The sequence below is a fragment of the Loxodonta africana genome, chromosome 2, assembly GCF_030014295.1.
Source record: "Loxodonta africana isolate mLoxAfr1 chromosome 2, mLoxAfr1.hap2, whole genome shotgun sequence".
NCBI lineage: Eukaryota > Metazoa > Chordata > Mammalia > Proboscidea > Elephantidae > Loxodonta > Loxodonta africana.
In genome coordinates this window covers 75,731,359-75,758,236 of record NC_087343.1, presented here as the reverse complement: position 1 = coordinate 75,758,236, position 26,878 = coordinate 75,731,359, and the positions used below count along the sequence as shown (strand labels likewise).

Genomic DNA, 26,878 nt, shown 5'->3' with positions numbered 1-26,878 from the left:
CCAGCTCCACAAGCTCCGCCAGCTTGTAATCTGAAGAGGCTCAAGCATGATAAACCCACAAACAGGAAGAAACCTTTAACTTGAAATTCCTCAACCTGGCAAAATACTCTCCCCCATGATAAGCCTGGTAAGATGGAAGGAAACCTGTTTAAACATTAAATTCATGGCAGAAATAAGCAAAGAAGTTTATTGGAGAAGTTACATTTGATGACTGTGGTAAGAGGACCTCCCACTGCCTTTTTTTCTCTTGGGAGTTGGGTTTTGACACGTACATTTTCATTTCATGTACGGAAAGGAAAGATGGCGATAATAACACATTGGGTGTAGTTAATGAGTGGTTCTTAGCCAACAACTTTGTAGAGCCCACAATATCAGCCTTGAGACCATCAAATTTGACCCTCTTGTCAAAAGTCCCTCATTTTACAGATGAGGAAAGGAACAAAGGAAGGCCAGACAGGAAAAGTGACTGTGGTTTGCAGCTAGGTGTGGCAGAGCTAGGATTATTAGAACCCGGTGTCTGATGTATTTTTATTTGTCGTTTGCACAGGAAACCCGCCCAATATCCTCCTTCAGCTACACTGGTCTGTTTATTTATTTCAAGGTCAATGATGAGTTTAGCTATTTGCTCTGTTGTTGTTATTGTTAGTTGTCATTGAGTCAGCCCCACGCTCATGGCGACCTATGCACAATGGGGTCATTCCCCACCCCCCGGAAGTAGATCTCCCGACCCTTCTTCCTAGTCCATCTTAGTTTGGAAGCGCCTCTGAAATCTGTTGAGCATCATACCAACTGTCCCATATGGAAGGCAAGAATTCTACCACTGAACCACCAGGGCCTCCTACTTTTTTTAAGCAATAATTCTAATTGTCCCTTCCCCTCACCTCCTAGTTTCTAACATTGGTATGTCCTTAAACCCTAAAATACTCAAGGGCTTGGCTAGTAGCAGTTGGATAAATTAGGAGCAGGCCCTCTTGCTCCTTGCCAAATGTCTGGATCCCCTGTGAGAAGACACTCATCTGCCATGAATGCCTCAGCTGCCTGGGTTGTGTGTGGGCGGAAAACCTCAACTCCCGAGGAGCCAAACTCAACAACACAAAGACAGCACACACATGAACTTTTGTCACTTTTGTATTTTATTGTGGAACTGAGATTTTTTTTTTCTTTTTCCTTTTACATCAAATATCCTCAATGGAAGAGGGGATATTGCACACAAATATCATAAAAGCACTACATATTACTTTCACTGGAAACTAATTCTCTACATTAGATATGACTGGATAGGATAGAAGTGATGCAGGATTATAAGACATAATACCATACACAGCTGCAGACTGACACAAACACCATTCAGAACAAGAGAGAGGAGTGTGAGGGGCTTCTCAGGCTGGCTCAAGACCACTCCCTCCCAGGGGGAAGAGAAGGCTGCATGCAGCACATCGGCGCTGTGCTCCCCAGGGCAGCCCAGCCTTGATGCCTCTTCTCGGTCGGTGGCTCCTGTTCTGAGAGCTCTGAATGAGGGCAGAGAAGCTGCTTATTTTTTCTCTTCCTTTTCAGTTTTTGATGCTGCCTTTTAAATTAGTAAAGTCACAGGTTTTTTTGTTTTTTGTTTTTAATAGCAAATAGTTTTAATACCAGGTGAATAACCTAATTGCTTTTGAAAAAATGCTCATCCCTAGGCTGCTTTTGGTGTGTTGTTCAGTTGGCTAAAAGATAAAAGCCTACAGTTCCTTTCATATGGGAACAAGATCTTTTCTTCTAAATCAGAAGCGCAAAAAAAAAAAAAGTTATCATCCTAACTCACAATATCTTTACTGAGCAAGAGCCTCTTGTGACAGGTGACTAAAGAGAGGCAATAAAAGCAACTTCGGAATCGTAGAACGGCTCCAGAGAGCTGAAATTTGGGAACAGAGGGGAAACGCAAGATGGTAAAATTCCATTAGCAAATGATTAAATCTTATTAAAAGAGTATTGGAAAGCTCCTAAACTGCATAAGCTATTGGAGACACTTAAAACATTCATATACACTGGGGAAACCATTCACTATGATATGTAAGGTTTAAAAAAAAAATTTTTTTTTTAACTCCATGGGAAATGACGTTTAAAGAGGGAGTCAGTCATTGTATCCAGTCCCACCACAAGACTGAGAAAGCATGCACAGGGGTTGGGGTTCGGGAAAAGGGGTAGAATTGGTTAAAATTGAAAATGGAGGATCATCTCTAACATTTAGTCTCTGTAGAATTTTGTTTAAGAATACTACCAAAAAGGTCATGATCATGAGTGCTATCTCGATGGAATCCCATCATTTCAACAGAGTGTAAATTCTTTCCACTCAAATATTCAATCTGTACAATTGGAGTCAGTAATCAGTATCAAACAAAGCTCCTAGAAGTCTGTCAATCTTTTGCTCTCACCATGAATGTACATGGTACATTGTGATGGCTGTTACAAAACTAATCGTGTACGTATGAAACTAGCAAAATTAGGTTAGTCACAAGGTAGGAAAGGTGTCTAGAAGGACAGGAGCAAACTGTAATGCAAAGTTTGGTTTTCCTGGTTGGTCATCATTGGGAACAGTGGGTGGAGAAAGGTGCTGAAATATTTTCTAGGAAAAAGAGCCAGCTGACCAGTGACAGTTTTTGTATATTTTTTCCCATTAAATCCCATAGCAGAACAGAAAAAACAGGAGTCGGATAGAGTGGTTATAATTGAAGATGGGCTATAATTCTCCTAAAATGTTTGTACTTTTTAAAGCAAAGTAAAGTACATGTATCTTAAGTAAGTCTCTTAAGTGGTCTCATGAAATGTTTGACTAGATCAGTTTATACTCAAAATCATTTTCATCACAATGACTTTTCCACTGTGTGTTAATTTTTTGTACCCTTAATCAATGTGTTCTTTTCAAGGACTTGAGAGAAATAGGGTAATAAATAAAAGTGTTTCTAGAGAAGCCTAACAAAAATAGAACATTTATAAAAAAAAAAAACTAAACATTTGAAAAATGTCATTCACAGCATTAAGTAGACTGCATAGTCCCTCAGTGAAGGAAGGGACCTTGAAGAAGCATTGTTTAAACCCTCATAGCAGTTAGCAGTGCAAAACATATACTTATCAGTCAAAAATAAACTAACAATGTTAATTCTGAAATAAATAACAGACAATAAAATGAGGTCACTGTCCACTACTTCGTAGATCTCAGAGTCTGCAGGAAATGCAACACGACAGAACACAGTATAGTTGTCACGGAGAAGTTGTTCCATCTGAACACTGGGTGCAGTGATCTGCAACTTGAAACCTGACATCAGTTTTAACCATGATCTGGCTTCCCAGGTTCACAGTTCAATGATGGAAATGATCTCTGGACTCTACGTGATGAATCGTGGGAGTTGGGAATTCATTTGCTTTCAATGTATTATTTCTTTTGTTTTTTCTCCAGAAAAGAACATCCCAAAGCAAATTTATGCTAGGGTCCTTTGAACGTGGCTTGGCTCTTTTACCACATGGTTGAACATCTTGAAAGAAGTATGTAGGATGATGTACTTGTAAAGGCCCTGAAACATAGCCTACCATGCCGTCCTCCCCCACTCTCAACTAGCACATACTCGGATTTCTATGTTATGGGGATCAAGGGGTGGAAGGTATCATTATTCCTGTTAGTTATGGGTTTTTTAATATTATTACTGCAATATCAGACTTCAGTCTCACCAGAACTTCAAAAAAATCATTCATTTTTTGTCTTACGAAACACTTAAAAAAAGACTTCTTTGCAATTTCCTGTAAATGAAAACATTTGTTAAAAAGTTCGTCTATGAAAAGTTCTCACATATCTAAAAAAAAAAAAAAAAATTCTTCTGTACATTTGTTCCCACTATTATGTTGAAATTAATTGAAAATAAAAAAAGCAAATGTAAGACAAAGGAAGGTAAATACTGTACACCTGCTGAGAACCTCTTCCACTACAAGATCCACTGTTTTCCCAGTTCTGATCATAGAAGCCATTTCAATCTTGAACTTGCAGTAGTAAAGAAGCTATGAAAGGCTCAATTTGTTTGGCTGAGGGGCCACAGGTGCACTGAGGTGGTGTTCAACACACATGACTCAGCATCAAACCATTGCACCAATCAGATCAGCTTCTAGTACCCCCACATGCGCACACACATGCTCCTTTAACTCAAGTATCTATAATCCTACACAGATGTTTTATAAACTTGCCGCCTCACATTAAAAAATAAGTGCATCAAGTATCTTTGTACATTCAAGTCACTTTCTAAGGCAAATTGTCTACCGTATGTACTCCCAACTGCTTTGGTATTTGCTTCAGTTAATTGGGGTGGACTTGGGTGTTGACACATGCAGGTTAATTGACTCAGAGCGGCCTAAGTGGGTGGACAAATGCTGGGAGCATGCCTTAGATCAACCTAGTCGTGTGTTTACAAAGTCTGAGAGTTCCGAAGGGGGTTCAAACCACTTGCATGTCCAGTCTACACTCGCTATGCTATGTCAGTGTGCAGCCCTCAAACTGAAGGAGCTAAATTAAGGCGTGAAAATCTCACACGCCTTCATAACAAGTTTTGTTCTTTTTGTTTTCTTCCGCCAACTTGTTTTAGAAAAGTAAGACCTTTTTTGATGACTCAGTCTGACACAGATTGAAGTTTCCCTAGGTAGACTACAGAATGCCTATTGCCTGAGAAAATGCAGACCTAACTCTTGGTTATTTTCTTGTCCTTACCCCACCCTGCTCTCTCTTTTTCTCTCTGGGTATCTCACCAGCAATCTTTCCCTTACATCTCCTTCTCTTGCATTCTTTTTCTTTCTCATTCTCTGTTTCTCTCTCTCCTGTGTTCTCTCTCTTTGTGCGCTTGCTTTCCCTCTTGCTCTTGCTCTCTCTTGCTCTCTCTCCCTCTCTCTCTTAAGACAAATGCCTCTACCTAGCAGAAGTCAGTTGGGTTTGCTAGTGCATGGTTTCCAAATGTTCAGCAGCGATGAACTGGGGTAGGTAATTCTGCAGTAATTTGAACCCTATTGTGGGAATACTGTTACTTCCCTTAGCAATCAGCAAAAACTGAGAAATATTAGTGACTTGTATCACCATGACACAGTATAGCATTTGGCAGGTAATAGTTCAGTGACTTAATTAGGCGAATTGATTTTTTAGAAAAGATGGTTTCAAATTGAAGAATTTCTGGATGTAAAGTTCAAATCCTGTGGTGTGGCTGGTCTTGGTTTTTACAGTTCAATCTTGCATGCAGGGAAGGATTCATCTTGCATAACCACTGTGCTGCTGCTTGCTAAAACCATGATGTTGAGGTCTTGCTGTTTCTCATGGGTCTCCTGGTACCATTCTCTCATCACTTCTGAGTCATGAGTTGGGATCAGGGTCACCTGCAGGGAGAGAAAAAACAAATTTAAAGGCAGAGCTAGAAACCAGATGAAAAAAAAAGTAAGAAAACAATGACAAGGTGTTAGTTAAATCATTAGAGGAAGAAGGGAAAAGCAAGGAACATTTTCTGTATTCCTCAAGAAATGCAAAGGACGTTTCAACTTTCATTTTCCAGGAACCAGAACAAAGCCACAAAGAAATTATTTATTCTGGGGGGAGATGAAGGCTGGAACCAAAAGGCAACTAATGACTAGTCAATAAGTTCATCTATATTCACTGCCAGTTTTTCAATTCTTTAGTGTTAAGAGAAGTGCTTCAATTATGGTGCAACTTCTTGTATTTCCTTTAACACAACTGGTGAGTTTTGCATTAAAGATGCTGTATATTTAATCCAAGGAATTTTAGCTATTGTGGTAACTTAAAGCCCTTAGAAGTCCACTAATTGTGTGTAATTGTAATTTCATCCTGGAAACAAAGATTTGTATCTTTAACTTGCGTGTGTGATTGGGGGTGGAAGAGCGGGGTGCATGGGTAATGGCTTAAATAGAAAAACTTTCCTCTAGTATTCATTAAGAGGTCACTTGTCCTTCTCATTAAATCTCTATGATTAAGTAACATGTAATTCTATTTAAGATTATGCATACGCAGTTTACTATGTGACTCTGAAGAACCACAAACAAAACACAGATAAGGAAAGATCACAGCTGAAATAATATGGGGCGGCTCATGGCCAGACAGGTTATTTGGAAGTAGACATTTGGGAGCAACCTATTGAGGACCATTTTCAGCAGTGTCCCTCCTGTGGAATTTCACATGGACAGCTGATTTTCTAAAAGTCCGTATTCTTAGCTTGGTCTATTTATGAAATGCAAAGGAGTAAAGACGATTCTTTAGTAGCTCTCACATTTAAACATAATCACTTTGATTCATGCACACACAATACTCTTGGTATATTAGGGGACAGAGCAAGTAATCTTGGACCCATTTTGCAGATAATTTAGTTATGCCCTTCTGGAGGTGAAGTGGCCTTCCTCCAAGGCCGTGGTGGTGGTGCCAACACAAATATTTGAGACCAGGTTCTATTTGTTAAATCTGCTTTGCCCTCAGGAATGTCATGTGTGATAGACCCATGAGGCACCTCATATGGATCCACAGGCATAAAGGTGTCTCTGGGTACAGCTCCATCAGCAGTGCAGACACTGTCCTTGGGCTCTTACCTGCATGTTACTGCCCCACTGAGCCTTCCCTTCCAACAAGGCGTCCAGGACAGCCCGGCTGGGCTCCTCAGCAGCAGGGTCATTTCCACTCACCACGTAGTAGGATGACCTCACTCTCTTGAAAAATTCGACATCAACATTCTTACTATTGCTGTGGTTGGGAATATAGCACAGGTCCAAATACACAGGGGGACCTGGAGGCACGGCTGAGGATTTGGCCGTCTTGGTGGTTCCTGGTCCTTTGGTAAGTAAACAAAGACAAAGAAAAAGCAAGGGTCACAGCAATGAGAAGGGACCTACACATCCAGTCTACGTTCCCTACTCATCCACGAAGAGATTCTCTGGGACATGCGATGGGAGCACTGGGCATTTCCATCCCCTGGGAACTTGTGGAGGGCATTCAACACTGACAATCCGAGAAAATATAACATGGTAGTTTACCATCACAACAGAGAAGTGAAGAAGTGGATGGTTTCCCTTTGTGAACAACGCATTAGCAGAGTGTTTCGAGGCCTTTCAAAAAGATAGAATTAGAGAATAACTCTCCTCCTTCAAGAGCTACTAATGTGCATCTTAATTTGAAAAATGATCTAAGAAACAGATTTTAAAGTCAAAAGGAGACACTTGCATTTGGTAAAGCATAGTCAAGCGATCTCAGGAATCCACTCTAGGATTTCATTTATAGCAATTTTATAAGCAGTTGAATACCCTCACATTGGATCTTGCAAATGGATCAGATTTCAATCCCATATGGATTTCAAAGGCCCTCAGCACCTCACTCCATTCGTAAGCAGTGATGAACCACTGTGTTCTCTCCTCTGCACAGTACTTTGAAAAGCCAGACACGTCCCTCCCTAGAACAAGGCTGGATACTGAGCTTTGGCAAGAGGAAGGCTAAGAAAGACTAGGCTTTGTCTAGCCAAGCAGGACATACCAGACTGGGGAGGGGGACACCTTGTAGCCAAAATTCCCAGTCTAAATCAGAACAGGCTGGACAAAGTAAGAATAAGGACGGTATCCAACCAAAAGTTCCTGGCATCTTGTTTGGTGGGTTGGCATTCTCACTTGTTCCAGGAAGCAGGGGCCACCTCAGCCAGTTCTCCTGTAGCTCGTGGGCCCTTTCTCCCCCTTCAACTTTCTACTGGGTAAGGGAGACAGAAATCTGCTGCAACTGAGTCCCTGCAGGTTCTTCTAACTGGTGGGCCCCTCAGCAGGCCTTGTACCAACTTTTCTGCTTGAGAATAGTACTGCCCCCCAGTGGAGAAGTCCACCCAGGCCAAGACTGAAGTCTAGGTGGGGGCTGATGTGGAGAACACAAGCCATTAAAATTAAGGCTAAAACTTTGCAAATGCAGTATAACAAACAGGAAGAGATGATAGAAACTGGACTCGAAACTGAGTTCATACAATGAGCCATGATCAATTAAAATGTTCATTGTTTATGTGGCTCATATTAGAAGCTGCTCTTGTATCCCCTCCCCCATTCCACCCCAAACCCCAACAAACATACTCACACTGACAAAACTAATTTACAAATCTCAGAAGGTTTAACGTCTTTGAAACACTAACAGAACTAGCATTAAAAGGCAGCGGCTCTTCACCCTAGATGCACAAAGAATCACCTGAGGCTCTTATGAAAAATGCTGATGCCCAGGCCGCGCCCTCCAGACTCTGATTTACAACTGGGCTGGGGCTGGGGCTTGGGCACCACTATTTGTTAAAAGGGCCCCAGGTGATTTTAATGTGCAGCTGGTTTTGAGGTCACCGCTCTAAAGTCATTGAAAACACAGGCTGGATCCTTTATGCTTGATCCTCTTTCCACTCTCTATGGGATTTTTAAAGGCTGTCATCACATAATCAAAACCATCAGTGAATTCTGTCAACTGTCCAATTTTATTTTTTGCAGGAGGTTGGAGGGTAAGAACCAGCCAAACTGATACTTGAATAAACTGACTCACTTTTTGACTACATTAACTGGTCACTTTAATGAACCTGAGCTGAAATTCAGCCTTCAAAATACTGATTTGTGGGCCTTCTAAAGAATTATGGCTTGTAGCAGAAGTTTGTGTTCCTTTTCTTCTAATAACCTGAGCGCTAAATCACTCCCATGAACACCAAATGAATATTGCTCACAGAAGCACAAACCGAGGAACTTGCCAAAAGTCGACCCAGGTTTGTTTTAGATATCAATTAATAGTGTGATTTTCCCTTTTTAGAAATTCATCAGAAAAGCATTTTAAGGCATGTTCAAATTAACTTGTCTTTATTTATTACTTTGCCCTTAGATTACCTCTTTAAATGACCAAAAAGATTTTTAAAAAATCAATTGCATGGGCTAGGGCATATGTTCTCGCAAGTTTGGTGGCATATTTAAGTTTGTTTTTATCCATTGGAATGGATATCATGTTTTCTCCGAAGTGTGGATGAGCTGACAACTCTTTCAGACCAAGGAGGGACTTGTCTGGTGGTTTGTCATGAATTATAAGCATGAACAAATGCAGTTTGTTTTCTACATGCATGTAAAAGACGAAATCTGATGAGAACTGAGTCCTGAAATTGATGCTCTGTATTGCTTAAAGTAAAAATTTGTAGCTATAACTGATACTTTCTAAAATGTACTGAATTTGAGAGCTCCAAAGCTTCATCGATCAGATTTTCCCTAATAAATCAAGGAAATGTTATTTATATTTTGTTTTATATGTTTGAGTCAATTTATATTACTTTGTGAACTGTGATCTGAAAACCCCAATTAACTGTGTAAAACAAATAAAATGTATTAATGCAAATCGCCATGTGGGTTGGAAGCAACAAGAGGAAGCTGGGTCACCTGTTCCATAAAAAACCCAGGTCATGTCTGAGGAGTAATATAAGTCTGGGAATCAAGACCAAAACAGGAATGATCAGAGCCAAGGTCATTGCCAAGTAGGATCTCAATCTGCAACAGTGTGATGAATCTCTACTAGTGAGGCTGTGGAGTAAGAGAGCCTTCGATACTTCTCTCTCAATTTGTACTGGGTACCCACTGGTCAACTGAAATTATGGTATTTATTGGCTGATAATAAAACAAAAGCATTGCCTTTAATAGGGAGGTATCTCCAGCCTGATGATTTTTTTTTTTAATAGAAAAAAAAAATTGGAATATAAATCTTGGGATTAAACTGCTTATTCCAGGCTTGACTCAGAACACTTCGGTTTTCCCTTGTCCTTTCGGATCTTTGGCCTGTGTCTCCTCGGCTTGATTCTGGGGCCGGTGTGGCTAAAGGCAATGCTGACACAGTCTGCCAGGGAAGGTTTAAACTATACCCTTGGTTCTGAAGACTTAGAACAAAGCTTCAGCTGCTGTGTTCCAGAATGGTGCAGGCCCAGGAATCCCGTCTGGTGAGCCTGAGCTTCTCTGGGTCATATGCTGAGCTATCCCTAAGTCTAAGGGGCTCACTGGGCTGGGATATCTACCTTCTGGCACAAAGAGGATAGTAAAGAGAAGGTAAAGCACCAATTTGTGCTCCCTCATGACCCTAGCACAAAAAGGGAAACTTAAAGGCTCCAAACAGCTTCTTCAAATGAAAGTAGGACTGTTGTGGCCTACATCGGGGCGCCCACATCTTCCTTGACCTACCTGCAGTTGCGGTCTTCACTGACTTGGATGTGGAGGTGTTGGTGGCATTCTTGGTCTCCTTGTCTTCCCCCCGGGCAGTTTTGACCTCAGGAGCAGTGGTGGGTTTTGTTGCCTTTTCTACAGATTCTTTCTTCTTGGGAGAAGCCACTCTGGACACCTTATCTGAAGACTCTTTCAAGCCCACTGGTTTTGGAGAAGCAGCAGAGGGCTTAGACTTCCCATCACCCTTTTTGACAGGTGAAGATGACTTGGTCTTTGTACCTGGCTTTTTGGTTTTGGTCTTCTCTTTCAGGTCTTTCTTCAGAGCTTTGCCGAGGTTCTGCTCAATGGCCAAAGCCTCTGGATCCACCATGGACACATCAGGGTGGCGGGGAGATGGGCTGCGGTCTTGCATGGGTGCTGGAGGTGGGTCCATGTGTTTGTATGTGACGGTTTTGTCTGTGGGAATGGTTTCAGATTCATCTTCAGAGTCGATGTTTGCATCAGCTGTGATGGAGGGGCACTCTTCAGTCTCCGGGGGAACGTCCGAGTCTGTCTGGGATGGGGCTGACTCGCTGACTGAGGTGGGAGGGGTTTCATCACACTGTCGCCCCTGTTGCTTGCCTCCTGGAGGTGGCGGGGCTCCCCCTGATTGAATGAGGGGCTTCTCAGACTCTTCAGTTGGCTCTTCACTGGCAAACCACTCCAAAGGATTGGGATTAATGAAGGAGGGTGAAAGCTCTGTCTTGGGATGCTTGTATTCACAAGAGGACACGAGGCATAAATCAACATCCTGGCGGGCCTCTGAGGGGGACTTCTTTTCTGCAGTATAGCATTGGTCTGAAGTCTCATAGGAATATGTAGATGCCTGGGGGGTTCTGGTGATTTTCTCTGTGGTCTCATAGCAGTATGCGGAAGTATCAGGGGTTTTTGTAGGTGTCTCATAGGAGTAACTTTCAGACTCGGGAAAAGCAGTGATTTTCTCAGTGGTCTCATAAGAGTAGCTGGAATCCCCAAGTGTGTGGCCACCATCTTCAGTGTCATCATAGCCATTGCTAATGTCATCCAGTAGCCTGCTAGACCTCTCGGTTTTTTCATAGCTGTAACCACTCACTTCAGGGGTCCTCGTTGTCTTCTCACTTATCTCATATGAGTACCCACCCTCTTCAGGGGTCCGTGTGGTCTTTGTAATTTCATAGGCATAGCCATCATCTTCAGGGGTCTTGCTGGTTTTCTCAACGGTCTCATAGGAGTAGCCACTGTCACACGGGGATTTTGTGGTTCTCTCCGCCTCCTCATAGTAATAGCCACCTACATCTGGGGTCTGGTGGGTTTTCTCATAAGACTCATAACTTTCTTCACCTGGGGACCTGGCTGTTTTCTCTGGCTTTTGATAGGCATAACTAAAATCACCAGGTGTTCTTCCACCACTGTCCTCCAAGCCAGATGTGGTCAAATCTCTATCCAAGGCTAGATGGTGTTGCATTGTATCAAATAACATTGAGGCACGGAAGCTGTAGGGCTCTGCGGATGCTGCATCCACTGATGGAGAAGAGGAAGTGTGGCAAGCTGCTGCGCTCTCTTTAACTGCAGAGGTAGAATCTGAAAAACTAGGTGAATATAAAGGAGAGGACTCTCTTGGGGTCAGTGGAGAAATATCAGATTTTGGTGAAAGCTTCTCTCCTTCCAGACTTTGCACTTTTTCAGATGTGAGCGAGGCATATAAGGATATATCTCTGGGAGGAACCACATCGGATAGAGTATCTTCCTGGAGAGGAGAAGCTATCTGAGAAGGGGTATGAGCGGAAGAGGTGGATGGGGAGGCCTCTACCTGAGATACTGAGATAAGCTCAGAAAGATCATTATCTTGGGTGTAGGATGGCTCCTCCGTTGGTGGTATCTTATGTGATAAACTGGAGTCCTGCAAGTCAGAAGGACTATAGTCCACTTCAGTTGGCCCATTCTCAGTGATGTGAAGCATACCTACACCCACAGTAGGCTGATCTGGAGACTGTCGACTGAAGTCCATAGCAAGGGAATGCTCAGGGGATTCTTGGCCAAATTCAATAGACATTGAGGATTGTTCCGATCTGTGATCTTGAACTGGTGTCCTGGATTTGGCTGTTTTAGGGGAGAAGTCTGGTGGAGAAATTGACATTGGTCTTGGGCATTCTTCTTTAGATGGAGACATTTCTGTTTCCTGGAAAGTGGTAGGTGTTTGCACAACAGACACTGAAAGGGAGTCATCAACTTCTGTGGAATGTGGGGAGCCAACCTCAGCATGTAGAGAAGGAGACACATCATCTGTTGTTGGCTCTGGAAATGAGCTTGTAGCCACAGAAGCTGTGGAGACTGAAGCCACACCTTCCATATGAGAGTACGTGTCTTCTGCTACACCCTCATCAACAGGAGTAGCTGACTTGTCTGAGACAGTGCCTTCAGAAATGGACATCTTGGTATCTTCCTTAAAAGATCCAAACTGGCTGACATCAATTTGTGTAGGAGACACATCTCCTCCTAATTTTCTTTCATCCAAAGCCAGTCCCGGTTGAGAACTCATGGCTTCAACATCATCAGTTTTCTTTTCTTCTCCAAAGTCTTCCTTTATTGGTATAAAGTCTGCGCTTTTCTCTTCCTGCTTCTCTTGGAAAAGACCAGTGGAAGTTATTTCAGAAGCTGGACTTATTTGGTCTGGAGAACCTTGTTCTCCAATTGTTCCTTCAAAGGGGCTTTCAGTACATCTGTCGGGAGTCTTGCCATCAGCATTTAGAAAGCTTTCATATGCAGACTCTGATCCAATTAGGGGAGGGCTACGTAAAGGAGATAAAACTTTTTCAATAGGAGACTCTGAATCAGGCACGGGTTCATCCATGGGACTTATGGAAGGCTTTTCATTGTCATCTTTGGCATCATCAAATTCAAAACTCACTGGAACTGCTGGTGGTTTTTCAATGACTTCTGTGGGGAGATGACTGGATTTCTCATCAGTGGGAGATTGGTAGTAAGGGGTGTGGCCAGCACTGCCAGTCACAGACTGAGATGGAGACACCACTTCCAGAGTCTTATCCTCTGGACTAGCAAAATGCTCTTCAACTACTTCTTGGGTCACCTCGGGAGACACTGGGGCTGCCGCCTCTGCTGAGACTTTAATCTCATTGGGCATCAGAGAGAAATTCACACTACGTTCACCCAGAGGGGTCTTTTCTATGGGTGATGGTGGAGATGGACTCAGAGATGGACTCTTGGATGGGCTAAGTTTTTCATCTGAAACTGCTGAGGTGTCTTTGATCTCCAACGTGACGCTGGCTTTCATTTCTTTCTCTTCAGAACAGTAAGCATCACGTAGAGCAGATCTGCTGAATTTGTCTTCCTCCATGGATGAGGGTGGTGATATGGTGGAGGCTGAAACACTGTAATCTTTGCCTTCAGTGGCATCTGTTTTTGACACGTCAGATAATCCATTGAGTGACGTAACAGGTTTGGGGTATTCCTGAGAATACAGTGAGGACTCATATTTGGTGATGTTTACGAATTCCTGAGATGGGGATTCTGTCTCTTCATTGTTAGTCTCATCACTCATCACGTCACGAGGAGTAGACATCTCATCCATTGGGGTGGGCTCACTGGATATCTCAATAGTAGACTGTGTATAGCCAGAGGTGGCAGTGAATTCCTCAGGCTGGTCTTCTCGATTCTCCTCATCAGAAGCGGTGGCCTCACTCTCTGAACCTCCAGGTAGAGTCTCATCATGAATTGAAGATGCAGGTTCTTGGACAGGAGACTGGGCTCCCAGTTGCTTGGTTGATGTGGTAAGGAATCCATACTGATCCTCAGCACCACCGGCCTCTGCAGCCTTATCAACCACTGCCATCACATAATCTTCAGCTTCAATTTTTTCAGGCTCATATTCTTCCTCTCTGGAATCCTCTGCTTTGTCCTCCTCATCACCCTCCTCCTCAGACTGTTCAGCCTCTTCTTTCTCAACTGCCTCGTCCATATCTTCTTCTGCTCGGTCATCGCCACTGGCCACAGATTCCCTCTTCTCCTTGATGTGCACATCTGCCTCAGCCTTCACACTTTCCTCATCCTCAGTGGGGCTGTGCTTAGTTCTCATATACATGCTTTCTTCACCATCCTCTTCTGGCTCCTCAGCCTCCTCAGTTTCTGCCTTCTCTTCATAGTCTCCAGTCTCTGAGGATTCTTCAAAACCAGCTCCTTCATCTTCAAACTTTTCAATGTCATCCACTCCCTGTTTCTCGACTGGCTCCAGCTCTTCGGGTGTTTGCTCACACTCACCTTCCCCTTCAGTAGTGGTGATTCCCTCATCAGGGGACTCGGCAGGACCTTTGATGACTTCTGTCTCTTTCTGGATGACGTATGCTTCAACTGGTTCTGTTTCCTTCAGTTTCTCTTCATCTTCTATTAGTTCCAGCTGAGGCTTGATGTCCTTTGCTACATCAACCTCTTCAGCCTTTAACTCTTCAAAGTCCTTGGTTAGATCCTCAGGGGATGACATAAGGGACCTCTCAGCTTCAAGTTCTTTGGCAGGGCCAGTCGCTTCAATTCCAGCTGCCACTGACATGGCTTCTGCAGCGGCCACAGTGCTGATGGCTGCAGCTGCAGCCTCTGTTGTCTTGCCTTCCTTCTTAATGACTTTAATTTTTCCTTTCTCCTTTGGCTTCCCGGCAGCAACAGCATCTTTCTTGACAGGCTCTTCCTTCTTGGGTACTTTTGGTTTTAATGCAGCTGGTTTTTTTGCTTCAGGTAGAGGAGTAGATGGCTTCTTTACGTCTTTAGAGATCTTCTTGATTTCTTTTTTGGGTTCCTTTTCTTCCTTTTTAACTTCCTTCTTTTCTTCCTTCTTCACCTCCTTCTTGGCTTCCTTCAATGGTGTTTCTTTCTTAACCTCTTTCTTGGATTCTTTTTTCTCTTCTTTCTTGATTTCTTTTTTGACTTCTTCCTTTTTTGTTTTTTCCTCCTTCTTAACAGGTGTTTTGTCCTCCTTTTTAGCCACCTCTTTCTTTGGCTTTTCCTTTTCCTCTTTCTTTTCTTCAGGTTTTGGCTTTGTTTCCTTTTTCACGGTCTTCTCCTTGGTGACTTTGGGTTTGACGTCTGTGGCTTGCTTTTCAGCCACCTCAGTTTTCACTGAAGGCTGGTCTTCTTTGCTGGGCACCTCCTTTTCACTCACTGAAGGTTTGGTGTCTATTTTTGTTGGCTTGTCTTTTTTCACTGTTACCTTTTCTTTGCTTTCCACTTTGGGTGGCTTTTCCACAAGGTTAGCTTTTGTGATGTCAAGGGTTTCTTCTTTAGACTCTTTCCGCACAGATTTGCTAGGGAGTGGTTTTGTGGCTGGCTTCAGACTTTCTCGGCTATCAGCCCTTTGTTTCAGTTTTACTTGTTTCACTGCAGGAGTGGCTACCTGGCCGGTGAGATCCTTCTGGGTGGCCAGGGGCTGTTTGAGGAAGTCTAAATGTTTGAGTTTTTCCAGCCCTTCTAGGATGTTGTATTGGGTGCTATTTCCAGGAAATAGGACTCGGATGATTTTCTCTGCAGGGTTTGCTGGATGCCACACAATCAAAGATGAGACTGAAGTTAAATAGGAAATTGGAATATCTACTTCTTGACCACTAGGCAGAATTAGTTCAGCCTTGTCTTTGTTAGTGCCAGTCCACTGCTGCATAAAATACTGCATTTCCTTGCTGTTCTTGACAGGGTTAAGTACATACATCTCTAGTTTACCAACTCCCATTTTTTGGAAAAGAATGACAGGATCGATGGTGTTGCCTACACTTCTAAATAGAGGTTCTGGTTTCATGGACAATTTGTTTAGGTACTGAAGAGTGAAACAAGCTTCCTCTATGCTTCTTTTCATCTTGATGTTTGGCTCAGGGTTTTTCAGATTTTCAGGTACATTAAGAAATACAACTCCCAAGTCAGGGGAGATGAGGTTTTTCATCCAGTCACTATTTGTGGTGGAGCCCTGGGACTGTTCCTCCTCGAGCTCTGCTATTTTTCGCTGGAGCATGCTGTTTATTCCAGGCAAATTGTCATCCCCAATGTGGGTGAGCAGGATGGAGTCCACTCGGTCCAAGTGTCGGATGAGCTTCCAGAAGCAAGACTTTCTTTCCGATCCTCCATTGATTAGCATGTTGAATCCATTCACTGCAAACAATGCAGAATCGCCCCTCCCACCTGGAAAAATGTAACAGCAGGGCTTGGACAGCTTTAGAAATCCACCAGATGTGGGAGGTTCCAGGATGTCAAAGGGAGATGGGACTTCCACTGATTCTGAGAGATACTCAGTAAACTCTGAAAGTCCTTCCATTTCTGGCAATATAGAGGCTGAGTTGAGTTTAATATTGATGAAATCTTGGAGATTGTGTCTGTCAAGATTGGAGTTCTTCCAGTCCCCTTCTTCAGGACAGAACAGGGTTAAACTGGCTTTGTTGGCAGGGTGGGTTGTGCTCAGTAATTCCCCAATCTGGAATTTAAAAAAAGAAAGGAAGGAAGAAAAGGTTTAAGTGACTGTCATTACTGATCCATCATCTTCTTCTGTTACCAGATATCATAGGATCACTGGATGCATACAGGGCTAATGCACTTGCGTAGTGATGCTGGTTGTTTAAATGATGAAATACTTCCACACTGGCAGATAAACAGCCCCTTTCCTGAGGCCCCATACTATCCCCCTGCTACATCATCCACCTACCAGCCCCTCTCCTAGGGCCCATTCCCCTTCCCTTGATCCAGCAACCTTGGGTCCCTTCTTGCCCAGTAGGGAAACTCCAGACCTTGCCCCAGTTATGAGGCTAGTGCTACCTGGATCATCAGGGCCTGTGCCATAAAAAAAAATAGCAGTGATAAAATACTGTGTCACCACTGGGTATTTGCCATGCAAAGATACCCTTTAAAAAATATTAAACTCTCAAAGGGGAAGGCTGTGTGAATCATTCACCAATGATATAGAATCTTTTCTTTTATTCCTCCGAGTTTGGCAAAAAAAAACTGATTGACGCACTGAAGTAATTGAGATAATAAGGCATTTGTTGGTATCTCCTTTTAGACTTTGGTAAGTACAAAAGAAAAAAGTTGGTTTTGTGTTTATTTTTTCTGGGAGACAGGAAGTTATGGATTGGCCATTACCGCAAAATTACTGATTTTTGGCATCAGTTGACACTGCTTGAAATATGAGTGATTGACCTAGCCAATTCTCATACTATGGCTTAAAGGGCAGTCTTGCAAATATAAATGCTTAGAGTGATTAGATAATCATACAAGTGAGTGGCCAAATTCACTCCTCATTTGTTTATGTTTAATCCAGGGGAAGACACCATGCCCTCTCACAACTCCCATTCTTTTAAGGACAAGCTGGGTATGCATGGATGAAGATCAAATTTTAGCTCAAATGGTTTTCAATACGTTGTTTAGTACTTCCCACAGGATGGGAATGTGAAAGAGCAAAGAAGGAACAAAACCAGGATTATAGTTTAATGAAAAAGCAATTTTCTGTTCCGCTCAGTATTATGGCCATGTGTTTCATGGTCTTAGCCTAATGAACAGTGAAGGGGAATCATGTCATAAACTCTAGTCTTCTTTCGGTTTCAGTAAAGCTCATAAATCAGCTGAGAGTTTCAGGCTGAAAGGAGCCCTGGGTCTTGGTGGTACACGATGAAAGGGCAAAGCAAAGTTTTCATTTGGTCCAGGCATCTCTGAGCTGGCAGGTCTGTGCTCTTACCTTCTAGAACTAGAGTGGGTTTTCTCTGCATCTTATAGCCCCTGAATGCTAACATTCTGAGGCTTTGTGTGTGTGTGTGTGTGTGTGTTTGTGTGTGTGTGTAATTTATAAAATCTGAGTTTCCTACACTACACTACGGTAAGACAGCCATTTTTGTTTCGTTAGTCTATTAGACCTAAGCATAAAATTTTGTGAAGGGTCACAAAATAACAAGTCATTGACTTTGTTATTTTCCTCTGATTTAACTTCACAACTTCCTATAAAAGTGATTTTGGAAGCTAACAAAACTAAAAGAGCAAATAGTAACCATCCTTGGGTGGAAGCTTTGCTCATATTATTTGCTGGTCAGCCAAAACAAGTATAAGCACCGAATATTGTTTCTTGCCCAGTAATTAGCACAGACCTTTGTCACCATCACCATAGCACAATCAGGATTCTCCCAATCCTAATTACTAATGCAAACTTTAATTCAATTATGCAAACTATTCACATTGTATAATACATTTTAGAGAAAAAAATCCAGGATAACTCAAATGGCTGAATCTTTACTAGTGAAATATTTAAAATGAAGCTTAGTTCATTTTAATTTTTGAAATCCCACCCTAGCTGAGAGGTGTGGCAGCTAAGGGTATAACCCTGCAAAGGTAGGGGGTATTCCAACATTAGCTCTTTTTATGTGAGATGTGTGATCGCCAAGTTCAAGGAGAAGATAAAAAAGCTTGAAGAATACCTATCTACTTTCTATCTTATCTCTATTATGAGTTGCTATGAAATGTAGAAAGTGAGCCACCCCTCACCACCAAGAAAAGAAAAAAAAAAAAAAACACCCAGGTTGTACAGAATTCTGAGGAAGTCAGGGGTAATGATAAACAGCAATGAAAGGCTGGCAGATAGAAACCTACGGTGTACGACAAGAAGCACAGAAGAAAGTCAGCGCTGCCGGGCAGGTTTATTTTCAGACAGGAGAAATCCAGTCCCTCTGGAGAAATAGCAGCATATTGTGCATGATGAGGCAAAAATGCAGAGATGAGGGCTAGAGACAGCCAGTCATGAAGGAGATGGGTGGGAAGGGGAACAGGAGGAACAGAACCAACTACTACATCCTTGGAGCTACACAGAAGAAATAAGTCCCCACTTTCCCCCAGAGCCTGATTCCAGACCTGTGGTCCCACAAGCACACTAGACAGTGAGTGACTTAATGCAAAGACCATGTCTTCAGAGTGCCTGCCTGCGCTCCGTCAATGCTTATTCAATGAAAGCATGAGAACAATAAAGAGGAGCTAACAATGCTAGGAGTAACAAGGAAACTTGATACCAGTTCTTAGACTTGGTGACTGTGACTTCCTCTAGAAGAGTTTGGAAATCGCCATCATAGTAAATGGTAGCTATTATAGCCCATTATACTAAAAGGCCACCATCTGTCTATTTGTTGTACTGTTGTGGCTTGTATGTTGCTGTGATGCTGGAAGCTATGCGGCTGGTATTTTAAATACCAGCAGGGTCACCCATAGTGGACAGGTTTTAGTGGAGCTTCCAGATTAAGACAGACTGGGAAAAAATGCCTGATGATCTATTTCTGAAAAATGCCAATGTAAACCTTATGGATTACAACAGAATATTGTCCGATACAGTACTGGAAAACGAGCCCCCTAGGTTGGAAGGCACTATATAGTGGCAGTAACAATGGACTCAAATGCATCCTCTCCCAATTGACATTTAATTATGAATAGGATGGACTCAAATATACCAATGATCATTCACATGGTACAGGACCAACAACATTTTGTTGTGTTATACGTAAGGTCGCCATGAGTCTGATCCAACTTGAGGGCAACTGACAACATACTAAAAGTTCCTGGATGACAGAAAACATTTTTTTTGTATCTTTGTATCTTATTTATAATCAGGCTCATAATCAGGTTCAGTAAATGCTTGTTGAACTTCACTAAACTTGGCCAATTCAACACATGCTGTCTTCCTGGAGTGGGTGCTTGGGATGTGATGAGAGCCTGCTGGTATTTATCAAACACACTGACTAATACCCCTCCCTCGGCTTTTATAAAGGTGGATCAAAGACTTGACTGAAAGAAATATTGCTTTGGGGCAAAGATAGTCTTTTTTGTTAATTATATTTTTTTTTTACTGAATGCAGGCATACTGGATGAGAAAGGAAGAGATAGGAAATAAATGACTTTACTGCAGATGGCATCAGTGAAACAAGATTTGAATTCCTAAACCATGGGCTACTAACTACATTTCCTTTTTTGATTAAGTTACTGGCTGATGAGGAAATATTGCAGACAGTGTTCCTCTGGGTTTTTAGCAAGGCGTTTAGAAGGACTTCAGAACAGTATGATACAAGAATTAGGCAGATTTGTAACCAGCCATACAAATTTTTTTAAATTTCCCATCAAGTCAATTTTGGCTCATGGTGACCCCATGTGTGTCACAATAGAACTATGCTCCACAGGGTTTTCAATGGCTGATTTTTCAAAAGTAAGACCACAGGGCCTTTCCTCCGTGGAGTCAAACCTCCAACCTTTCAGTTAGCAGCTGAGCACCTTAACTGCACCACCAGGGACTAGACATACAAACAGTGCTGCTCTATGGGAGCCTGGAGGGAGATTTGTTGGTGGCCCACCTCAGGGCTCATTTTTGTCCTGCTGAGTACTCACTTGGATGAAAATGGTGAAGAAATATTTAACAAATCTGTGGATACCATGAAAATGGGATACATGGCAAAATGGTGGGTGTCAGAATTTAAGTATTTGTAAAAACCCTTGACACTGGGATGAAAATAGCTCAATCAACTCTAACACAATGGAATTCCAAAAGATTAAATGAAAGGTCCAAAAACCAGCTGGGTAAAGTGCTGGTTTGAGAAATATGGCTTAACAATGATACCCATGGAAAAGACTCAGGGATTCTGATTGACAGTCAAATGAATTTATCATGAAGCTAAAGAAGCTAAAGCTTCAAGGCCCCTCACTGGCATGGTCCCCTTCTAAACATCTGTACTTAATTTTAGTATTAATAATTTTGATTCTTTTCCTTAAAGGGGACTCCCAAACTGTATAAATTGCAGAGCCCCTCAAAGTCTGCATCCTCTCCCAACTGACATTTAATTGTGAATAGAAATGGCCAAAAGTTACTTTTAGACTTATGTCCCAGAAAATTTGTTGGAAACTAAACAAGTCATCAACTCTCGTAATCCTATCCTGATCGACAGACCTCTGGAAGATGATGTCCAGTCTGAGTCATGATGTTTTAAAGAAACTAGACCAAAAAATAAATTTTAAAAACTGAAACAAGTCTCCCTTGCTGGCTTCTTTTCCTTGGCCTTAACCTCTAAATGCTAGATATGGGTCCCTTATTCTTCTTAATGCATTCTTCTCCCTAGCTCATTTCATCTAGTTTCAGGGCTTTAAATATCTCTAATTTTTTTTTTAATACGCTGATGGAGCTCTGGTGACACAGTGGTTAAGAGCACCACTGCTAACTAAAAGGATGGCAGTTCGAATCCACCAGCCACTCCTTAGAAACCCTATAGGGACAGTTCTGCTCTGTCCTAGAGAGTCACTGTAAGTCAGAATCAACTCAACAGCAACAGGTTAATATGCTGATGGCTTCCAAATTAATATCTCAAGGTCAACTCTGAATTCCCTGAGCTCTGGACTCATAGATCCAACTCTGTGATAACACCAAGGCACCAAGAACTCAACATGATCAGGGCTGTGCTCTCTGATAATGCCAAGGCACTAACATGTGACCAGGGCTGAACTCTTGAATTTCCCCTATTAACCATCCCATCTCCCCTGCCTGCCAGTGGAGCAGGTTTGAAGGACAGTAACCAGGCAATGTAAACAACTTTTAATATCTTGTTTTATGAAGAACAATGGGTGAAATGGGTGTTTAATCTACAGGAAAATAATAATAAACATTGGCAATGTTGGTGGAGAGTGTCTAAGACACTGTTAGGTAGAAAAGAGATCACATTCCTTCCTTAAAGATACAAGGAGACAAACTGAGGAAACATCTGACAGAGAGATTGAAAAATGCCCCCAGGAGACGGTGATTTCACATCCCTGGATTTCAGGGAGGGGATGGGTTAGCCAGATGACTTTTCTATCTGTAAGTTCTGGTTTTTGCGTTAACTTCCAGCACAAAAAAACCTGAAGCTCAAAATATATTGATAGTTCTAATTTTCAGCCCATTTATTTTCAGCTATTCTTTTCAAGAAATTGATTGTTTTTGTTTTCCCCAAATTACGTATTTCTGGTTTCTCTGGAGTGACTTGTATGCTTCAAGGACTGGATAAAACAGAATAGAACTGGACACCAAACAGCTTTACGGGTCCCTTTGTTACTGAGACAGTCTGCACACAACCCTTCTTCCAAGGAGATAATAAGCAGTCATAGCTCCAAAAAGGCTGGGAGCCACTGATCTACTCCAGGGATTTTCAATTCACTTTACCTGTGGCACCCTTCCTTCCAGCCCCAAACAGACAAAGGTTGAGCTGCTCTGACTGGGGCAGGAGAAACATCTGGGCAGATCATCTACCCAACGTTCTTCCCTTCCTTTGCCTTCCCCTCCATTCCTGACACCACTGATCTAGTCTGTTACGGGAATCGCTAGAGAATCTTTTCCACATAGGTTGAGCATTACTTTCTCCAATATATCGGAGTGGGGGGAATTGGGGAGGCAGAGGAAAGTATGACTTACTCTTCCGCCTTAATGAAACCTGCCTGAACATAATGAAGACACGTGCCCTTCAGAAGCCCCACAATGATTACAATCCCTGAGAGTTTTGCCCTTTCATGAAACTCCATTCATCATTCAGTTAAAGCCACTTCTTTTTCTTCTGTAATTAGTGGCAAATCTGATGCACACACAGACCACTGTGCTAAAATTCTACTTCTGTGGACTGGCAAAAATGATTCAAGCAGCAATATTCCCAACATTCTGTCTTACTAAAAAAGAGTGGATTATCTGAAGTCCAGATGACTGAACTGTGATACCTCCTTATTTAAAAATTCGGCAATGACAAACCCTTTTCTTTACATATTTCCTTTGCTTGGTTTTACTGGGAAAAACAGAAACCAATGACATGCAGTAGCAACAAACCACTAGAAACTAACTGCAGAACTGCACAGGAATGAAGAGAGGCACCTGTGTGCAGGTAAATGAGCGGAGGGCTCAGGGCTGAACTGAGCCTACAAACAGAGCAGTTGACTGCTCACCTGTGTCACTGGGCCTTGGGGCTACATCCAGGCCTCCACAGCTCTTTCCCTTTCCCGGGTACAAGGTGCTGAGTGTGTGACCTCACCAGCTACTAGGCAAATGTTTGACTGCCTCTGAGCAAAACATGAGCATGGGGACACAATCTTGCAAAAGATTCACACATCGATTTCAAGTCAGTAGTTACAGTAAGCATTGCAGCTCTAGCTTTGTAATTTCCATGCAGTTTAACAAAGGTTGACCAGTTGCTATCAAGTCAATTCTGACTCATGGCAACCCTACATATGCCAGAGTAGAACTGTGCTCCATACTCATTTCAATGGCTAGCTTTTCAGAATTAGATCACCAGGCCTTTCTTTCAAGGTGTCTCTGGGTGGACCTGAACCTCCAACCATTTAGTTAGCAGCCAAGGGCATGAACTGTTCATACCACCCAGGGACTACTAACAAGGGTTTACTGGGCCTTTACTCTGTGCTGAGGGCAATGGATACAAAGATGAAGGAAGCATAGAGCCTGAATTCTAGCAGCCTTGGAAGAAGACAGATTGTGAACTCTGGAGAAAGACAGGGCCAAAGTTTTCATTGTGCAGTAGTAAAGACAGTACTGGCTGTAAGTGAGCCTTTCAGCCTCTGAGGAAGGAGCCAACAGACAGACTTGGGGTCCCTTTGCAGCTATGGTGGGCGGCAGTACTATCTCCCTCAAGACACAGATGACACCACTATCCTGCAAGCTGGAACATCAAACGCTAGGTAAAATATTCCTTTTCACAGTGCTTTCTTTCCCTGAAGTAGGTGGAGAGTGACACTCAGTTATGCCATCGACCAGTGTTTTTGCAAAAGCCTCCAGGTGAGCCAAATGAAGCTGGGCAGCCTGTTCACAGCTCTTGCTAGTGCTGAAAAAGTATGCAGAGATCTGTCTGTGAAGTGCAGGGCTAACGAAGATTCAGTGCAGAAGGACACAGGGCCCTCTGCAATACCCCCGAGACTGAGGGCTTCCGTCTCAGGAAGGCGGTTTTGAACAGAAATGGTAAGTCATCCTGTCAGCACATCCCTCAGCCTCTCACTTAGAAAACCGCTATCAGCTCTGGGCAGGCCCCAACCTGCTGTGGTGAAGGCCCGGAATTGTTTCTGTAGCTGCTACACACCATTAAGCAAAATGAAGGAGGCCCGTTATCTTAGAGATGGAAGTTTCCCAGCCAGGATAAATTGTCAAACAGAAATAACCAAATCAAAACCTTTTATCTGATTTTAGCGAATACCACTAACTTCCTATCATTTTCAATACTTCACATGTATCATCTTTTTATAAGATAGGTGTTCATAAGAAATACTAATGATCCGGCTTCAGGCCAGCTACTTTAACCATCTTTTTCTTGTTCATAGACATGCCCTGTTTTCCTATACATCTCCCATTCTAGAAATGTGCCTTCTCAGCCCAAGTTCAAACAATGGGACCAGGAATCAAAAGTAAGAAATCAGAAATAAGTAGACAAGGAAAAGTAGGTACAAGTACTGGAAGAGATCAGGGCAGTTAAATCCTACCAAAAGCCCGAGAGATCTGGGGAGTATTCACTCATAAAAACAAGAAACCTGGGTTCTCTTTCTGGCTCTGTCATGTTTCTTGGACATCATTTTTGCCATCTGTAAAATGTTGAGTGTGCTGGCCCCCACCCACCCATCTATATCTTGGACAGGTTGAGAATGGCTCAAATTAATTACAGACGAGACCAGTGAATTATAATTGGTGATGGGCCATTGAACTATATGGTATGTTAGATCATATGTTTTTGCTTATTTCAAAGGAGGTGTGACATTCTCTCCCTTCTGCCTCTAACTTCCCCCACTGCTTTCAAAGAACAGCTTTTAGCTGCAACAATAACCAAGCAACTGAAAAGCTTAAGACTTTTCCAGACAGGAGCCCACCTCTTGATCGGTGAAAATCTCTATGAAGTTCTGGAAGGAGAAAGAGCCGGACTGGAGAATGAGTTCTCCGGTATTTTCAAAGCACTGCCCGGTCAGCACGAGCAGCTTGTGTCGGGCGGCGTCCGTGATCATTAAGCGCACCTGAAACAAAGCACAGGGAGCAGGGCGTGAGCCATGGTGGCACTGACACCCTACCTCCAGGACAAGTCTTTGGAGCCTCATTCATTCCCTGGCATTCTCATGTCCCTTTGGGGGGTTGGACACAGCCCTGCCCATAGCCATCATCTACAAAGCCCATGACTGTACCCACCAGCTTGCCCATGAGTGCCATTTTCAAAGTTCTGCTACAACCACGACAGTAACAGTCATTGCCTTTCTTCCCATAGTTTCCTCCTCTTTTTCAAAGCAGTATCTACATGTGGCACATAGCTGCTCGGAAGTGACTGCATCTGTGGGACGTGGGAAGACTTGCGAATATCTTGCATGAGTCACCAAGTACTGTCCAGGTCCCCAACTGCCTCAGGAAGGACAGGTTTCCAAGTAGGGTCCCAAGTCAGCCCTCCCTCCCATCCAGGATCCTTTTTCTTACTAGCCATACACTGAGCACATAGCTCCAGATGCAGTCTTCAATGAGATTGGCAAGGAGCCGGATGTAAACAACATAAACAAAAGGCTGCCCCTGAAAGGGAGTCTTTTAAATAGAATTGTAAGTAGTTTGCACTAAATAACTTTCTGTGAACTTTAAGTGGCAAAAAGCCAGCCTGTCCTTCAGTAGAAACAGGGTTGTAAGCATAAAGATATTCATTCAGACCCCAAATCAGCTCAGCACTTACTCCATGTTAGGTATCATGGTAGGCACCGAGGGAGAGAGAGAAAAATAGCCAGATCATAACTCCTTCCCCCAGCAACCCTACAGCCTAATCATGGAAGAACACATGTGCCTAAGTAATTGTTCCAGCCCCATCTGCTCCACAGGCAAGCCTGAATTCCTTATTTTTCCTTTTTCATTTTCACAGCTGTTCCAGGCAGTCTGCCTGGACATATATTAAATCCTCCAGCTTGTTTCAGTTATAATTACTTCCTGATTCTGTTAGTCACACAGAGATTGCTATCTCGTCACTTTCCTCAACCTTGAGCCTTAATGACTTATCAAAGAAGTCCTGCAGATCTAAAGCAGGTGGATGTGGAATCAAAAGAGGATAGCCAAAAAGTGGACATAACCCACATGTCCATCAATTGATGAGTGTATAAACAAAAGGTGGTATAGACATACAATGGAATAATATGCAGCCATGAAAAGGAATAAAGTACTAGTATACATATGTTACAACACAGATGGACTTTAAAAATGTTCAACTAAGTAAAAGAGGGTAGACACAAATGGCCACATAGTATATGGTCTCATTTATGAAAGACCCAGAATAGGCAAATGTATAGAGACAAAAAATAGATTAGTGATTGTCAGGAGCTGAGGGGAATGAGGAATGGGATTTTTTAGAGTTGATGAAAATATTCTGGAATTACATAATGATGATAGTTGCACAACTTTGTGAATATACTAAAAATAACTAAATTTCACATTTTAGAAGGGGGGATTTTATGGTACATGAATTATATCTCTATTAAAAAAAAAAACAAACAGGCTACAATCAAAAAGATGCTTAAATCATGGGCAGAAGAGACACTGGGTAATGGAAGCCCCCAGGGACTTTGGGTATTTTAACGCCCAAGAAGCAACGCAATCTCAAAGATGCTAACTGTAATAAAGGACACGGAAAATGCATCTGTATCAACT

At 42.6% G+C, this 26,878-nt stretch overlaps 1 protein-coding gene across 2 annotated transcripts in view; it reads right to left on the bottom strand.

The window, feature by feature from the left end:
• Positions 1-1,115: 1,115 nt before the first annotated feature.
• The window catches only part of MAP1B (microtubule associated protein 1B), a 103,880-nt gene continuing 78,117 nt past the window's right edge, over positions 1,116-26,878 (bottom strand). For both annotated transcript variants that reach the window (XM_003408093.4, XM_010588205.3), the window contains 4 exons: positions 25,084-25,224; positions 10,210-16,669; positions 6,595-6,833; positions 1,116-5,379 (listed from right to left, as the gene is read on the bottom strand). In XM_003408093.4, the coding sequence (XP_003408141.1) occupies positions 5,224-5,379; positions 6,595-6,833; positions 10,210-16,669; positions 25,084-25,224 (6,996 nt within the window). In that variant the 3' untranslated portion in view covers positions 1,116-5,223. The remainder of the gene's footprint in view (positions 5,380-6,594; positions 6,834-10,209; positions 16,670-25,083; positions 25,225-26,878) is intronic.